The following is a 20,184-nucleotide window of genomic DNA, read 5'->3' on the forward strand; positions in this document are numbered from 1 at the left end:
ATGACATTTGTTGGAATGTGAATTTAAAAATAATTAGAAGGATTTTGTGGATCGCCTGATTATTCTGAAAGATACATGGTGATTTCCTAATGATAAAACTTCAAAGGAATATTTACACTTTTGTAAAAAAAGTATGCTCAATATATTTTAATATAACAATCTATAATTAGGACAATTCTTTATTTTCTTCCAAAGTATGATGTGCTTGTGTCGAAATACTGAAAGATAGTATATAAAGGAGAAAAGTTATTTTAAAATTCATGATTCCAAACCATCGAATACAAAAGTATACAAAATATTGTTATTTTCGCAGCATATATATATTTGGATATAACTGTAAAATCAAGAAAGTAATTGTTTGTCCTATTTTAAATTCAGCTCGTTGGCTAACGAGATATTGTCTAAAACGTCTTATATATATGCCACTTAAACATATTGATGCAATTTTAAATCCAGTACCGCGCGTAATGAAGATATATTGAGTGATGTTGAGTATATTCTCCAGAGGATGTATAGTTAATCTGAGTCAACTGAATCTCTGAAGAAAGCTACCAGACCAAAAGAGAACATTTTTTTAGAATCCGGAAAATATCTGTTTTGGTAGGACAAAATATGAACTGATTAACTAATGTTTAGACAAGAAGGGGTTTATTGCCATGATATTGATAGATCCAAGAATACATTTAGCATTACAAGGGTGTTTGGACACTTTAATAGGCTTATCAAAAATAAATTTAAATTGTATGTTAATCGTCTCCGTTTATAACATATAGTCTTAGATAAAATAACTGTGAGAGAAATTTCATTGTTCTGATCCAGGTTTCAAATTTATTGAAACAGCAGCAAGGTTGTGTCAAAAAACAATGAAAGTTTACCACTATATATAATTATGAGATTAATTACTTGATTTGTACAAACTTTGCCCAAAGCTGGCTCTAAATGCTGTAACCATTTATACAAAATATTTCCTGTTTTATCAGATATTAAACTGTAAGAAGCGATTTTTGTTAGGCCCGTTTTTCTTAATTTGAATCTTGACTTCAACTTTTGAGAAGTTATAAAATAAAGGTGAAAGAGATTTGGATATCATATAAAGAAGTTGTGATTAACTTATTGTGTAATATTAAAGACCTTGAATTATGCTGGTTAATATGATAGACAAGTTCAATACTCTTGATTACCTGATTAGTTTCAAAATAATCTTCTTAAGAAATTGATGTGATGTTAGTGGGAGGAGCCAGCGCAGTTAATAGAGATTGGAGAACACTACCAGAAGCTGTAGAATATCAAGTTAGTCTTCACACAGAATAACAAAATTCATCATATCGGAGGAAAAACTTTCCATATCAAAATTCTAATCGATATGTGGATATTAAAAAACATTCAATATAATAACAATAATCTGTAAAAAAAGAACCAATACACCGTTCATACATAAGCATATAACATTAAGAACAGCTATGATTGAATGATAAAAGTATTAGGTTTCCCTGGAACTAATAATTTAACCGATATACTCTGTCGCCCAGATAAATTCATTTATATTTAAATAAATATCTCCGCGGTATAAATCATTCCGAGAGTACTCTAGGCAATCCACTCGAATTCTTTAAAAATATTTACCCATTCGAAAATTAAAAATAAACAATATCATACGCTATATGGCCGCCATCGATGAAGTGGATTTTTTCCAGTTATAATTTCTCTATTCGCTCGAGTGACAAGTATATTTGTCCATTAATTAAAAATACATTTTGAAAACCAGGAGCTTTATCCCGACACAATTTGTGAGATGAGATTTGTTCGGATACAAATAAAATGTTGAAAAATTCGTTTTTTTAAAGGTTGTTTTGTTGGATAACTTTAGTTTGTTTTTAACAGGCCAGACTTTGTTAGGTTGGCTCCATATGAATTGAATAAGCAAGTATAAACACTTCAGTTATACAAATACATATACAAATCGATACAAATCCTAATATAATAATACAAATACTATATATATATATATATATATATATATATATATATATATATATATATATATATGTATATATATATATATATATATATATATATATATATATATGTATATATATATATATATATATATATATATATATATATATGTATATATATATATATATATATATATATATATATATATATATATATATATATATATATATATATATATATACATGGTAGTCACCCTTCGACTTAGAGAAACTCTAATTCTGTACCAGGAATAAAACCATTCCTGTTTCAGGAACTATATCTGCAATGAATAAATGTTATGACTGAAAAAATCTAATCGATAGTTATTCCAACGTTTACCTTTTTCCATGAACTTTTGTATGTACCATTCTGAAATATTCATGGCTCTTTTAAATAATAAATTGATATAATTCTACCCTAATTTTGTTATATGTTTTTAAAGATTGTATTCTTTTAAAAGCAATCTCTGGAAATTCCATTAAACCCTTTCGTGGGTTATTTTTACAACACTTAAATCCTAGATTATCCAACAATGTATGGGCAGATGTTCTATATCTCTCACATAGCTGTATATCTTTTGGATCATTGTGGATGCTTTCCAGACTAACAATTTTCTCTGAAATAATTGTATTAAATTATGTTTCGATTGTAATAAACACTTACTCTTTTATACATTTCGTATATTTAACCCTAAAATACTAAGTTATTCAATAATTTCGTTAGGAGTACTGATGTTAGTGTCGTAAAATCACAAGAAGCTACGTACATAATATAATAGGTTATGCATTTAGTATAACAGGACACTCTTTGGAATATAAGAGGTTTTTGCTAGTGAATTATTTCTAAGCCGGCAGAACACCAAACTTGGATTATCAAAATAGTTTTTTGGACCAATAAGACGCAAAAATTCGCGAAGAATCGTCTGATTCACCAAATATTCCAACAGCCTGATAAGTTTCCAGCTTTAGTTTCGTCTAATTTTTACTAAACTGGGAGGTAATTTTTTTCCCTAAATTGCTACAGTAGGCTTGGGATTATTGAAAATCATTCAGGTTAAGAGAAATTATAAGTATAATTTCTTTTGGGAATTATCGACTAAAAACAGTCGAAGCCCATTTCATTTTAAACGAGGTAGGATTACTTTTATATTTGAATGTTCTGTGGATCTGTAAAAAGGAATGTAATTTTTCGATGGAATGGAATAATACCCCACAAATATTTGATCGTATAATATGCTATTTGCTATTTTCAAATAATATACTATAATAAATACAATAACAAATTAAGACAACACAATAGAGCTAGGTATATGCTTAATATCATAGAAAAAAGAACTAATTCATAACATAATTAAAAATGATCGCATAATAACTACTAGAGCTTTTTTAAATAAATAAATGCGTTATTTATTATTGAACGGAAATATTTTTTAACAAAAATCGAGAGAGTAATTGAAATATAACCTATTATTGTTATAAAAAAAAGTATTTTGCTATATATATATATATATATATATATATATATATATATACATATATATATACATCTACTAACAGGAAAAAAATACAGCTAGTGTTCAAAGATGAAAATATGGAATAACTATACAGGGGACGATACAACTTTATTTAAAAATTTATGTAAATAAATTATTCTTTTAATTAGTTTGACAATTATTACTATACGTTATGTAACTTATATGACACTTTATTCTTTAAACTGTGTATGACTTGTTTTGATTATTTACTTTATCGATCTACATTTCGAAAGGTTCCTAGTTCAGTTAATTGTAAATATGTTCGTTTAAAATACATTTTAAATCGTAAAAAAATCAATTACCTAATTGTTTTAGTATACACGCTAAAGTGAAACATCAATTGTTAAACTGTATTTTTAATATATTCGCTGTTTTAATATACAAACATATATTACTTCATTTATTATTTCCATGTTTACATTTATAGCATAAAAATAAAGAAAGATCATGCATGCGTATATTTAATACTCTGAAGTTGCTACAGCTCTGAAACTAATCCTAATTATGATAGTATGTTATAATGATCAGTGGCGTAGTCTAGTCTAGTGTCTAATGTCAACTGTACATTAGTCAATATTTTATTAATATATTTCTGATTGATGTACGTGTGCTCCCAAAATAACTGAATCTAACCCTTTTGAATGTTTTAATTAAAACACTCTTTTTCCTCGGTTGAAAACCTAATGAATAAGCAACAGAATTTCCCGAGACTTTTCGCGAATATTTATATTTTTCGAGCGCATGTACGCTCAGTTACGTTTGCAGCTCTCCATTACGCCGTAAACTGTTAAAAACTTAACTTTTGCTTCGAGAAGCTTTTTAGGTGTTATTTGCATACGCGGACATAAATTAAAAGTTTTTCGCGTACACTGCAAACGTATTATAATTCAATTTTCGTTGCTTAGTACAATATTCCGCCTAGTTATCTCTAGGTTCGTTAGAAGCCCGTTAGAATATAACTACTGCCAAGTCATATTATGCTAAACATGTTAATTACATAATTCGGATGTCTCAAGAGAGTTGATTATTATTGATCAAACTAGTTTAATGTTTTAATTAAGTTTTACCCTTAAAATTAGATACTCTAAATGTTATTAAATATAGAGAAAGTTCGCTCTAATTATGTTACTGTTTGAGTTCATCATTACCATCATCTTTTATTCAAAAGATGGAAGACTCAACACATTACATTTTCTTCTCATCGTATTTCGATTTTCTTACAAGACTGATAGAGTACTATTATAACCATCGGTACTTTGTTGTTAATGTTATAAATTTTTTTGTTAAAATGATAAGAAATCATACATCAGTTTGGTTTTCTAAAAAAACATTTGAACTAAGAACAATTCGCCGGTTTCTTGATATAAAGAACTCAGCCATTGATATCATAAAATGGTACTGAAGAAATTTACTGATTATTTAAACTAACATCTCAGGGAAATGTTAGAGTCAATCACTAAACAGTAATCACAACTAAACAGTAATCTGGACTTGTCTACGTTTAATAGTAACTTTCAATAATTGTTTTATGACATTACTTTAATTATATGTAATTGGCATTTAGTGATGAACTAGCGACCCGCCCCGGCTTCGCACGGGTGCAATGTTGATACTAAATTAAATACACTACAGAAAAAATATGAACATTGTATATAAAAATAGCGGCCCGCTCCGACTTTGCACGGGCATAAAATATATATGCCTATGTCACTCAATGAAAACATGATTAAAATCGATCCAGTATTTTTGGTTCATTCATTACTGCCCTTGGCCTGCACGCATTAAATTTGGAGTAAAACAATTCCTCTTCCCCTATACTTACTATGAAGATTTCCTGCTATCTTTGGAATATCTAAATTCATACAATTTTTATTACATTATACATTTTTAAACGCAAATTTTAAATTTGTAATATCTTCGAAAATATTTGTTTAATTTACATGCTGTAAGGAACCATATTGATCTATATTAATTGCACACTGTATTTAAGGTACTTAATTCGATAAGGATTAATGCTGTATTGCTTAAAATAGCTTCGTAAATAAGCCATTTTCTCACGTAAAAAGTAAACAATAAAAATGGTTAATGTGGGTTATCCTAAAAGATAAACATATACCATCGCGGACTTTTTTGTAGACCTTTTTATGGTGTACAATACTGTAGTACATTAATTTGATCTAACTCGTAGGGTTAGGCAGCGTTTTTGCTAATTGCTAAATAAGCCTAAAAAATAGGTTAATTTACGACATCACGTTAGAATCCTCTAAAATTAGCAACGTTGCCTTAGTATATTATGCATGTATTATACATATAAACCTTTCTCTTGAATCACTCTATCTATTGAAAAAAACCGCATCAAAATCCGTTGCGTAGTTTTAAAGATTTAAGCGCACATAAGGATATAGGGACAGAAAAGGCGACTTTGTTTTATACTATGTAGTGAAGATGAAATTTGCTATATCTATTCAAGAACCCACATGGACTCTACAGAAACTTTAGAAATAGATAGTTTATAGTAAAAAAATAAGTTAAACGAAATTTACAAACACTTGTACAGGATGAACTGATGTATCGATTAGTTTGGTAGCTTGTTCTACTCTTTTAGATAGATCGTTAATTTGATAGATTCATCTATAAACTTAGCTTTATCCTACAAAACTACGAAAAGAAGAGGTTAGTCTAGGAATAAGGGTGAATCAAGGTAAATAGCTAAAACATGTGATAGGAATGGATTTGTTATTGTTGAGAAAACTGCATTTCGAATGCTAAAACATCCATATATATGTTGGCTATTTCTTGTAATCAAGATACAATATAGAACCCAATTTTATACAAGAGCTCACCAATATGTATATCCACCAAACTCTAATAAAGTTTGGGTCTGAAATATTAGAGCTGCTGCTGAATAATACAAATCTGAGAATGTCTAAGTGCTGCTTAGGTCTTGTGATGGGCTCTTTATGTTTTTGGATGTGCTGAATCTAAAAAGAACTTCCTTCTTGTCGTAGAAAGATACTTTTCTTAACTCTCTAGTTAACTATATTAAACAAGTTATGACATTAAAATAAATGAAAATGACTTGAAAAATATTAATTTATTACTATCGATATATATGTTCACATTTAATATACGTTCTCTAGTAGTAACTTCAATAAATCCTGTTGTTTTTCCCACGCCAGGCTCCTCTTTGTCAATTTTCGCTTATGGGAAGCCTATAGTCTCTTTGAAAGACCCAACAGTAGTATGATATCACTTAGTTTACTACTACTTATGTTACATAGATTTCCTCGAATGAAAGATGTGTTTTTTGATGTTATCCATGTCTCGACCCATTTTTTGATATCTTTATAAGAAATGAAACACTGCTAAGACAAGTCACTGCTGATATTTACGTAGAACAACTAATCAGAATGAGCAAGGTCTGGAGATTATGACGGATGGGATAGTTCTTCCCATTTTAATGTTTCCAGATATGCTTTTACCGGTTTTGCAATATGTGGTCAAGCGCTGTAGTGCCAAGCACTGGTGTGTCTCTGCTCGGATTACGGCTGTTTTTTTGCTATACCCATTAATTATTTCATCGAGCAAATGGTTTCAAATCCTCGTCTCCATATTTTTGAGCTGTCTCTTTTGTCTTCTGTCTTAAAATTTTTCAACAAGTTATGCATTTTTTTAACATCCTTGTTGAAAAGTTTATCTCGGTCTTAAGCCAAATTTGTTTCAAATAGAGGAAATCTTTCAAAATAATTAAGTTTTTAATTGGTAGCACTTTAAAAACAACTTGTTGAAGGGTTAGAAATACTTTTGATGTAGTTCAATCATATTTACATCGTCCAGTATCGATACATTTTGATTTGAAAGTTCGGGTAATATTTTCATGACTTCTTCTGTTGTGTATGTGATTACAAAAGCTCTATATAAATAATTGTATGCGCACCAGGGAAAAGCAAAACTAAGTCACACACACATGTTTAGTCTTGATAACTTGGGTTGTTTCTTCCAAGGAAAATGATGTCTGATTTTTTATTTCTTCCCATATACTGGATATATAACACTTTTGAGAATGAAGGTACATTATACTCAAATAATACCGATTATAATTAAGGCACAAAAAAGGTGATCGTACTCAATGTCAGGCATAGAAAAACGGCGTCATAAACTAACCATAGAAATAAACAATCGGGTTATAGAAATTAGCCAATCAACTGCCTTTGTAAGCCAATCCAAATAACCACCCAAAATATTTCCTCGGTTTCGCCTATTTAAGTAAAACCTCTGTATATACTCTATGGTATTAAAGTGTATTTCAATGGTAGAAATAGTATTATTATGTCAACTTATAGACGCGTATAAATAACATTTTTTTAAATAAGTCACTTTAATTATACATATTTTTACAGTAAATACTTTTACGTCTACGTCGCTGAAATTACATTACGGATATAAACCAATTCCCGAACAAAAATATATTCTATTGGTTATGTCGCTGATTGGAACAGAAAATATATAAAATTTGATTTAGAAAACCAAATAAAACAAAGTTATCTTTTATCCAGACAAGAAAATCGAAAATACTCGTCCAATATCGACACATTTTGATTTTAAAATTTGGGTAATGTTTTCATGACTTCTTCTGTCGTGTATGTGAATACAAATCCTCTATATAAACAATTGTATACGTACCAGGTAAAAGCAAAACTAAGTCACACACACATCCTTAGTCTAGATAATTTGGGTTGTTTTTTCCAAGGAAAACGATGTCTGATTTTTTATTTCCTCCCATATATTGGATATATAACACTTTTGAGAATGAAGGTACATTATACTCAAATAATACCGATTATAATTAAGGCACAAAAAAGGTGATCGTACTCAATCTCAGGTATAGAAAAACGGCGTCATAAACTAACCATAGAAATAAACAATCGGGTTATAGAAATTAGCCAATCAACTGCCTTTGTAAGCCAATCCAAATAACCACCCAAAATATTTCCTCGGTTTCGCCTATTTAAGTAAAACCTCTGTATATACTCTATGGTATTAAAGTGTATTTCAATGGTAGAAATAGTATTATTATGTCAACTTATAGACGCGTATAAATAACATTTTTTTAAATAAGTCACTTTAATTATACATATTTTTACAGTAAATACTTTTACGTCTACGTCGCTGAAATTACATTACGGATATAAACCAATTCCCGAACAAAAATATATTCTATTGGTTATGTCGCTGATTGGAACAGAAAACATAAAATTTGATTTAGAAAACCAAATAAAACAACGTAATCTTTTATCCAGACAAGAAAATCGAAAATACTCGTCCAATATCGACACATTTTGATTTTAAAATTTGGGTAATGTTTTCATGACTTCTTCTGTCGTGTATGTGAATACAAATCCTCTATATAAACAATTGTATACGTACCAGGTAAAAGCAAAACTAAGTCACACACACATCCTTAGTCTAGATAATTTGGGTTGTTTTTTCCAAGGAAAACGATGTCTGATTTTTTATTTCCTCCCATATATTGGATATATAACACTTTTGAGAATGAAGGTACATTATACTCAAATAATAGCGATTATAATTAAGGCACAAAAAAGGTGATCGTACTCAATGTCAGGCATAGAAAAACGGCGTCATAAACTAACCATAGAAATAAACAATCGGGTTATAGAAATTAGCCAATCAACTGCCTTTGTAAGCCAATCCAAATGACCACCCAAAATATTTCCTCGGTTTCGCCTATTCAAGTAAAGCCTCTGTATATATTCTATGGTATTAAAATGTATTTTAAAGGTAGACATAGTATTATTGTGTCAACTTATAGTCGCGTATAAATAACATTTTTTTAAAATAAGTCACTTTAATTATACATATTTTTACAGTAAATGCTTTTACGTCTACGTCGCTGAAATTACATTACGGATATAAATCAATTCCCAACAAAAATATACTCTATTGGTTATATCGCTGATTGGAACAGAAAATATATAAAATTTGATTTAGAAAACCAAATAAAACAACGTAATCTTTTATCCAGACAAGAAAATCGAAAATACTCGTCCAATATCGACACATTTTGATTTTAAAATTTGGGTAATGTTTTCATGACTTCTTCTGTTGTGTATGTGAATACAAATCCTCTATATAAACAATTGTATACGTACCAGGTAAAAGCAAAACTAAGTCACACACACATCCTTAGTCTAGATAACTTGGGTTGTTTTTTCCAAGGAAAACGATGTCTGATTTATTATTTCCTCCCATATACTGGATATATAACACTTTTGAGAATGAAGGTACATTATACTCAAATAATAGCGATTATAATTAAGGCACAAAAAAGGTGATCGTACTCAATGTCAGGTATAGAAAAACGGCGTCATAAACTAACCATAGAAATAAACAATCGGGTTATAGAAATTAGCCAATCAACTGCCTTTGTAAGCCAATCCAAATGACCACCCAAAATATTTCCTCGGTTTCGCCTATCTAAGTAAAGCCCCTGTATATACTCTATGGTATTAAAGTGTATTTTAATGGTAAAAATAATATTATTGTGTCCACTTATAGTCGCGAATGAATAACATTTTTTAAAAATAAGTCACTTTAATTATACATATTTTCACAGTAAATGCTTTTACGTCTACGTCGCTGAAATTACATTACGGATATAAACCAATTCCCGAACAAAAATATACTCTATTGGTTATATCGCTGATTGGAACAGAAAACATATAAAATTTGATTTAGAAAACCGAAAGAAACAACGAAATCTTTTATCGAGACAAGAAAGTACCCGTTTCAATAATAATAAGTGCTGGGGAATATCGACAGAATTTTTTTTGTTTACTTATTATTTTTCATTACTACATTTTTCGTAATTTGATTCAAACTTAACTTTAATAACCCCGCTGAAATTTACTACGAATCAATGCAATCATTGTTGCGAAGCAAGTGATATCGTTAGCTGAAAACTTCCAGATTATTTAAATGGAGATATCTTTGCTGAGATTTCTAAAACGCTGTAGTTAATTAGAAATAATTAGAAATGATTTATTGGTGGAAAGTCTGGTCGAAAAAAAAACTTTAATTAGACTAATTTATAACAGTAAGTACTTGTTTGTATCATAAAAGTCGAATCAGAGTTCTGAAATACGAGGGCACTTTGATAAGTATTTATTTGTATTCCTTGCACGGAGGTATCAGTAATAAATTCATCAATAAATTAAATTAGGTTTCTTGTAGAGTCATAAAAAATATATATAAATTCCTTTTTCCACATATACATTTAGCTCTTGGTCTTGAATTATCCGGTTCCTATCTCCATGAAATAGAAATAATATATTCGCTGGTTTCGAAAGAAACTGCGAAGAAACATCTTAAAATTGTCAGTTTTCAAACCTCTCTTTTCAAATCTTCTAATTCTTCTTGTATATTCTAATGTGAACTGAATCATTGATTGAACTGATTTCAATATTAAACTAATGTAGACTTTAAGAAATTACCGAACCTTCAAAAAGAAAGCGGTTCTGCCTCATAACACCAGTAATTATGCTTCCATTACTGCTGGTGGTTTCGTACACATCAAAGAAACCTACAAGAACCAGGAATTGGTTCTTCATAAATTAAAATATAAATTTTATATGTTGGATAACATCATGGTTGGCAGTATCCTTCATATTCTGGAATGACACAGTTTTGTTCTGTTATTGCTTTTAAAGTAATATTCTTTTAAAAATATATTTCAGAGTCTCCTTTAACCAAATAGGGGTTTACCTGGACTGGACCTACAGTTTAACGTGGGCTCCGAGCTCATCACAGAAGACGTTCGATCTTATTCAGCCTGGTTACTGGCGTGACTCCTTGTATTCTCCTTGTCGGATTTTATGCTTTTGCCTAGGACAATCACAAATTTTAAACAATCACAAACATAAATTTACGACGATGATCCAGCAAGATACGAACCCGCGGCTATCGCAACGGTAGGAGGACCATCCTATCGCCTTTACCACTGCGCCACCAAGCCGGCTACAAATAATTTGCTCAAACAACAAATGCTCTTAAAGTTACACACAAATATAGAGAAAGTGGCTCATAATGACAGAGGTTTAATTGTGGTCAAGTGAGTTTAAAAAAACACTGTAGTTGGTTAATCACTTCCATAAGATTTCACTATGAATATATTACTAAAACCCATGATATATTCCCGATGATAAAAGCTTTTATACGCTTTAAAAAAAAAACAAAATAAAATAAATTACCGAAGATATAATATATTACGTTTAAAAATAAATAAATCCACTGCAATTTATATCTGCTTAATGTAAAAAGCGTTTAAATCTTTTTTGCCTGTTTTGCATATAACGCAATTTTACTGGGTATATAAATATTAATTAAATATAAAATATACATTACCCGACAAACTTTATAGATATATTTACTCAGATTTAACAATTCACTCAAAATGAAAAAGTTTTACCGTAAATAAATCCATTTTCGGCTCCCACTCATTTTATTGCGAATTTTTTAGTATTTTTTTTCGTGTTGGAGAAAGCGTCAAATAATTTAAGATTATAATTTTTTAAGGGGTTGTAAAGGGATTGAATTAATATATATATATATATATATATATATATATATATATATATATATATATATATATATAACTAGTAGAACTAGTAGAACAAACAAACAGCTAGTACAACCAAAAATTGTAACTACAAGTACACGACTGAAACGGTCGATAGTAAAAAGTAGTCAATTACTACTATAATTTTTACTACCGACCGTTTCAGTCGTGTACTTGTAGTTACTATTTTTGGTTCTACTATACATATATACATAAATATACATAAATAGCAGTGATCTTGACAGAAATGTACCCAATTTATGCTTACATAGATTTATATGAAATTTTGTATATAATGTGTATTTGCTTTTAAATAACAAGATATTGTGTATTAATATAAAAGCATTTTGGGATCTAAAAAGATTTAAATTGTGAATGATAAATAGTAAAATACTTCTGACTATTTTTATGACAATACTAGGTAATATTTCGATTACTCTCTCGATTCTTGTTATTAATATAGAAGCATTTTGGAACCTAAAAAGATATAAATTGTGAATGATAAATAGTAAAATACTTCTAACTATTTTTATGACAACACTAGGTAATATTTCGATTACTCTCTCGATTTTTGTTAAAAAATATTTACGTTTAGTAATAAATAAAGTATTTACTTTATTTAAAAAAGCTCTAGTAGTTATTGTGCGATCATTTTTAATTATTTCATGAATTAATTTTTTTATATGATTAGTATTTTTATATAGTACTAGCTGACCCGACAGACTTCGTCCTGTCAAAAAGATTTGTAATGTGGCAGTTTTTGTGCCTACGTATTTTAAAAAATTCTCCTGAACAGAACCATCACCCTGGTGATAGGGCGTTGTGAATAAAAAATAATTAAATAAAACATATATAAGGATTGAAAAGTAAGTAATCGCTTTATTGTTAATCATGTGAATCATAATTATTATTATTATTATCATTATATTGCTTTGTGGTATCCGATGTTTTTTGTTTGATTACCTGGCGCATAGATAAACAAATCTGATGGTTTTCCAACACGGGAACAGGCAACATACAATTGACCATGTGAGAAACATGGGTTTTCTAGATTAATACCACAAACACTTAATGATTGCCCCTGGGACTTGTTTATAGTCATAGCAAAAGCAAGCCGTCAACATGTCTATAGGAAATTTGCCATTACCAATGTCAATGAGTTGTTTAGAGAATATGTTTCCAGATTGGTCATTTTGCAACTCGACACGCATATTCTTGCTTAAATGAAGTACTTTAACATGTTTCCACAAATTGGAGGACTTTAGACATGCATTGAGTTCATCAGCTGGCGTTGATCGTGGAATCACTGGCAATGTTTGACGAAAATCTCCTGCTAATAAAATCATTGCACCACCAAATCGGTTATTATTGCTACGTAGATCTTTTAAGGTTCTGTCTAAAGCCTCCAAAGATTTTTTATGTGCCATCGTGCATTCATCCCAAACAATCAATTTACATTGCTGCAAAACCTTTGCCATTGCAGAGTTCTTCGAAACGTTGCAGGTTGGAGTTTCATTGCTTTGCATATTTAATGGCAATTTTAGTGCTGAATGGGCTGTTCGACCACCTTCAAGCAAAGTTGCTGCGATTCCCGACGAAGCGAGTGCAAGTGCAATTTTATTTTGTGAGCGAATTGTTGCTAATATTAATGAAATAAAAAAAGTTTTTCCTGTACCACCAGGTGCATCTAAGAAATAAATCCCTCCAGTTTCATCATTTGTTACTTTCATAAGAGTTTCAAATACATACTTCTGTTGTTCATTTAACAGTGGAAGATTTGTTTGAATTTATTCTTTCAAAGCGTTGAGATCATACAGTCTTTCTCGATGCAACTCTTGGTTAAAAGCGTCATGCATTGGACGATTGGGCGCGGTCAGGCCTAATTGAATTAATAGTTTGTTTGACATTATCAAGCACATGTCCTCAGTTGAAATCAATGCTTCATTGTAAATTTCTTCACTGATTTGTATATTTGGATTTCCCATTCTATTCCGTATTTGATACAAAATATCATCACACATATAATCTTTGTACTTGATCCACAAATCAATTGGGTTTGATGGGAAGCATGTAGATATGATTATAGAAAACAATGTTCGTATTTGATGAGTGTGTGATGATATTACAGCATCATTGAGAGTTTGATCCCAATGAGCGTCATTTTCAAGCAATTGCAAACGTTGACAGGCTTCTCTGTAGGATCCACACAATTCACCATCAACAGTTCGTAACTGTTGGAATGATGTTGGGCCACGTACATTGACTAATAGCAGTCGTAAATAAAAACATTCATCATTGCTTGGATGTACTGAATAAATCCGGCCAATCGCATCGGTGGAATATACATCTGTATATCCTGGAACTGGTTTTCCTTGTTTCCGTCGTATAAATCTCCTTGAGGATTGATTCCAGGTATAATATTTTGGCATTTCAGAATATAGCAATGTTTGTGCGAAATCATCGTTTTGGCATGTCTCAAAAAAACTGGTTAATGTAGTAGATGGTGGCTGAGCAGCTCTTTGTACTGCGTTCTGTGCTGTAAAATACACTCTTTGTCCATTTTCTAAATGCACAGCTAAGTGAACAACAGAAGGGTGTCTCTCATGAATAGGAAAAGAAAATATTCGCCAAACTGCTTCATTACTACTGACATAGCGGCCCATTTGGTATTGGGTAACTTCATCATTAGAATTCTCTGCACCAATTCCAATCACAGCCATATCACTCCCTTTGGTTACATATTTGCAAATGTATTTAATCGATTTCACTGAATGGCAAGATTCAACGTTGATGTGTGCTTTGAATGTCTTTGATAAAATGGGTGAATATGGAACAATCCAACGATTATCTATTTCAATATCTTGTTGATTTAATTTGACAATTGTTGATTTTCCATTGTCTGCTGTCGATCTGCGACGATACAATGGATAACCGTCATTACCAGTAATTGTTTCCGATATTAATGTCCGTGGATATCGTTTTGAACATTTACCATCCATCATACACGGTGAATTTTGATTAAGAGTTCCACAGGGACCATGTATCATGTTTTTGATAACTACCTCATGCAATCCAGGATCTACTTGTACATTAGGGATTTCAGCTGATATCACTGCATCAACTTCATTTGGCCTTATCTTTTCAACCAACCAAATCAAAATGTGTGCATGTGGCAATCCTCGTTTCTGCCACTCCACAGAATACATCCAGCAGCGTGTCTCACCAAACACATTATGTTTTACGATGAAATTCATTAAAGATTTCAACTTTTGTCTAAAGACTCTGGCTGTAATATCATGACGATCAATGGATGATTTCCCAGGTAATAACTCCTGCTTAATTTGTATCCATTGCGGATTGCATGTAAATGTGATGAACAAATCTGCTGTACCATAATGACGAACATACGACATGGCATCTTGAGCATATTCGTGCATATGCCGAGGGCTTCCGATGTATGTTGCTGGAAGAATAGTCATCCGACCGACATTCTGTGCATTTCCATCAGTATTAATCGCATCTCGAAGGTGAATATACTCTTCAGATCGGAGTTTGGTTTGATTCAACCTGATGAATGTTAATCTCTCCGTTTCAATTTTAACATACATGTCATCAACATATTTGTGATATAATCGCCGACATTTCAATATGCGATTATCTGCATTTTCCCGAATCATTAGGCGGTATGAATAATAGTTCATTGAACTGACTTTTTTGTTGGTTTCAGAACCTGTAAACAGATTTTGTTTTAATAACATTCAAATATAAAATTAAAATACATAATATAGTGACTGAGATATTATCGCCATAGCTAAACTAATATTTTAGTTACCTGTAATGGGATTTATCATTTTTATTGATAAATCGTAGCCATCTTCACCTTGCCAAAATATAATGGGATATTGCAGTGCATCATATGAGCGGTGTGTTTCCTTTATAGGTTGTAATTGAAAATTCCGACGATGTAAAACAATATCACGGGATTCCAAGTTTTCTCCAACTACAACGATAGCAACTTCATCAATAGTTGGTGCATTAAAACGTCTTGTATGTTGACCTGCAGGTGTTTTATCAGCTCTGATTACAATTTTGTGATTATCGGATGGCATCAGATCCAGGGCAGTTTTAAACAATATAATCAATTGATTGTGTTGATGAAATAAAGTTTGTAATTGTTCTACAATAGACCTTTTTACTAAATTGTTATGTGCACAACGCAGATCAATTTCTTGTGGTGAATTGCCCATAAAATAAATTTGCAGGAATTTGTTGTCGCTATCTGACACTGGTAACAGTGAACCTGCTCTGTGATATATTTGCCCTTGTATCTGTAAATAAAAAAAATATTATGGTGTGGTATAAATTAATGGATTGTCAATGATCAAACTTAAATAATATTTGATCTTAAAAAGTATATATTTAGTTTTAACTAATATCTATCAAATATAAAATATAATAAAAGTGTCACTGAAACTGAATCACCATATAATATGATGACTAAGTGATATATTTCGTAATGATTAAGAAATTGAAGATTAGTAACACATCTTAACTTTGGTGACAGAAAATTTTGTTCGCTAAAATAATTATGAGTAACTGCTATAATACATACCTTGAAAGTTGGCATAAAATTTTCCCGAACTGCATTTGTTGCCCCAAATGAAGTCATTTGAAAGCAATTGTTATATTGTTGAATATGTGTCAAAAAGTGTATAGAATCTGTTCCTATTCCTGAAACCAATGAGTACAATGGTTCTGGTGGTGGATCCAATTGTATCAATTTCACTTTACCATTTGCGCAACACAATCCATTGGCTTCGTTTTTGTATTTTAATGCCTTACAGTGTGAGCAAACCAAAGTTCATAGAACCAATAACAACACATTGGTAGTTACTGTAGTCAATTGACACATCGTAACTGAAAGCAGCTGGATTCAAACTTGCGCGATTATTAGTTGAATGTCGCGCTCGCGCTTCACGCGAATCAAATATAAATTATTTTTTCACTAATCACGAACTAAACAAACACTAACTAACTAAACACTCTGCACAAAACACGATATACGAATTTGTTTCGTGTATCACTTGACAATTCATCTGTCATCTGTCAAAAGTCATCTGTAACAGACAACTTTTTTTTTTAAATTTGATATGACTTGAACTCAAATCCTTTTAAGCCGTACAAATTGTTTTATTTATTTAAAATTTGAATTAAATTTTAAACAAATAAAAAATTTTAAATAAATAAAACAATTCGTACGGATTAAAAGGGTTTGAGTTCAAGTCATATCAAATTAAAAAAAAAAAAGTTGTCTGTTACAGATGACTTTTGACAGATGACAGATGAATTGTCAACTGATACACGAAACAAATTCAAACAAAAAGGGCTATTTTTAGGGTTTTTCCAGCAATAATTCTAATTTTTCTCGCCGTAAAAACCATCCCTGAACTTCAACGAACATTTTAAAAAAAGATTTGGCCAAATTGGTCCAGGCGTTGTTGAGTTATGCGCTTAGGAACATATTTTGCGATTCATTTTTATATATAAGATTTATTATATATAGTATTTCTTAGTGTTGGGAACTATCGACTGTTTAATAATTGACTACTTTTTACTATCGACTGTTTCAGTCGTGTACTTTTAGTCACTATTTTTCGTTCTACTAGTTTCATTTGACTGATTTTTAATGTTTTGGCTCTGTCGTCCTAGCAGTGATATTGACAGAAATATACCCAATTTATGCTTATATAGATTTATATGTAATTTTGTATATAATGTGTGTTTGCTTTTAAATAACAAGATATTGTATATTAATATAGAAGCATTTTGTGACCTAAAAAGATTTAAATTCTGAATGATAAATAGCAAAATACTTCTGACTATTTTTATGACAACACTAGGTTTATGTTCAATAATAAATAAAGCATTTACTTTAATTAAAAAGCTCTAGTAGTTATTGTGCGATCATTTTTAATTATGTCATGAATTAATTTTTTATATGATTAGTATTTTTATATGGTATTTATTATATATAGTATTTCTTAGTGTTGGGAACTATCGATTGTTTAGTAATTGACTACTTTTTACTATCGACTGTTTCAGTCGTGTACTTTTAGTTACTATTTTTGGTTCTACTAGTTTCATTTAATTGATTTTTAACGTTTTGGCTCTGTCGTCCTAGCAGTGATCTTGACAGAAATGTACCCAATTTATACTCACATAGATTTATTTGAAATTTTGTATATAATGTGTATTTGCTCTTAAATAACAAGATATTGTATATTAATATAGAAGCATTTTGGGACCTAAAAAGATTTAAATTGTGAATGATAAATAGTAAAACACTTCTGACTATTTTTATGCCAACACTAGGTAATATCTCGATTACTCTCTCGATTTTTGTTACAAAATATTTATGTTTAGTACTAAATAAAGCATTTACTTTATTTTAAAAACTCTAGTAGTTATTTTGCCATCATTTTTAATTATGTCATGAATTAGTTTTTTTTTATATGATTAGGTATATATATTTAATTTTTATTTAGTATTTATGGTTATTGTACTACATCTTTAGTTTTTAGATTTTGTTTAAGCGTTTAAGCTCTATTATTTTATATATATATATATATATATATATATATATATTATAGTATATTAGTATATTAGTAAAATACCATAAAACCTTTGTGGTGTATTATTCCATTCCATAGAAAAATTCCATTCTTTTTACAGATCCATAGATCACTCAGTTATAAAAGTAATTCTTCTTCGTTTAAAATGAAATTGTTAATTACTTGTTAATAGTATTCAGTAATATTTTTTTCTTTTCTTTTTTCAAATTAGTACGTGAAGGAATACGTACATCTCTACCTCGCTTATTCTACCGTTGGAAAATATAAGCACATATAAAATTAACTGATCCAAGCAATTATCTCCGTCCTTTCCTCTTTCGCAATTTGTACAGGAAAAGATTCGTATATCTTCGTCCGTCATCACGAATTGAAAAAAATTTCCGAACTGTGAATTTGGCTAATAGTAATTGCTATTTTCAGTCGCCAGTTTTTTAATTATCGACTGTTTCGACTCTTTTCAGTCGATAGTTCCCAACGCTAGTATTTATTATAGAGCATGTTTTATTATTATATTTTATTAGTATTTTAGAATATATTTGACCATCTAGGGTTTGAATGAACTAACTTGGTCCTTGGCATTAAGCCTACTGATTTACCAATCCCGTACCTGGTTTTACCCAGCCTGGTTGGCGGGATATATATATTTTGATCTACCAATGCCTCTCTACCAGTTCTAACTAAATAAATCACCCATAAGTCTATCTAAGAGCAATTTATGATCAGTTTTTAGGAATGGTCCAAAATAAAATAAAAATCTCTCTCTGAACCCAAACTCTGTCGTACTATGTCCCTGTACATTTTTTGGTTTCTGGCGGAATTCAGCAAATATATTATGGTAATTAATGCTAATATAACTACCATATATTGAAACACAAGCTAAATATGTTAAAATAATATTTAATTAATGGCGGGTGTTTCGATCTTAACTTATATTTTTTCCCTCGCCTCGTTGAAATTACACTAAAACCATTTCGGTTCACTGCTGTCGTGTAGAAGCTGGGTCAGCGTAATAAATGTGTCTTTGGGCGATAAATGTCACCCTGAAAAGCTTTAATGTTTTCAGAAACCAGAAAATTCTTTTTGTCCGACACCTAACGATCTAAAATAAAATGTACGACGGCCGCAAGCTTTCGAGGAAGGTCGATTTTTATCTACGAAATCTATTAGCATCCCGAATTGTTTTTAAACAATAATGAGTGGTAGCGGACAAAAAGGCTCCACAACGCTGATTTAATTATTAGGGTAAGAAACTAATCTTTATTAGTATTTCAGTATGCCGATATTGAGAATAAAATGTAAAAGTATTGAAATTTTTTATTTATCACTACACATAAGGACAAACTAATTTGAACACCTGACATGTACGCAATATTTTTTTATCAGCA

At 30.4% G+C, this 20,184-nt stretch overlaps 2 protein-coding genes across 3 annotated transcripts in view; both read right to left on the minus strand.

Annotated features, from left to right (window-relative positions):
• LOC143192338 (uncharacterized) overlaps nt 1-20,184 on the minus strand; it is a 380,442-nt gene that overhangs the window by 215,135 nt on the left and 145,123 nt on the right. The gene's annotated exons all lie outside the window — the stretch shown is intronic.
• LOC143193018 (uncharacterized) lies at nt 13,076-17,265 on the minus strand. The gene is made up of 4 exons (XM_076398937.1): nt 16,780-17,265; nt 16,225-16,495; nt 16,000-16,167; nt 13,076-15,897 (listed from the first exon to the last, which is right to left on the minus strand). Exons 1-4 carry the CDS (start codon nt 16,834-16,836, stop codon nt 13,955-13,957), a joined length of 2,439 nt encoding a protein of 812 aa, XP_076255052.1. The 5' UTR covers nt 16,837-17,265; the 3' UTR covers nt 13,076-13,954.

Source organism: Rhynchophorus ferrugineus, unplaced genomic scaffold (assembly GCF_030347505.1).
Source record: "Rhynchophorus ferrugineus isolate W39M unplaced genomic scaffold, kcgeb_rfMv2 rfM3, whole genome shotgun sequence".
Taxonomy (NCBI): domain Eukaryota; kingdom Metazoa; phylum Arthropoda; class Insecta; order Coleoptera; family Curculionidae; genus Rhynchophorus; species Rhynchophorus ferrugineus.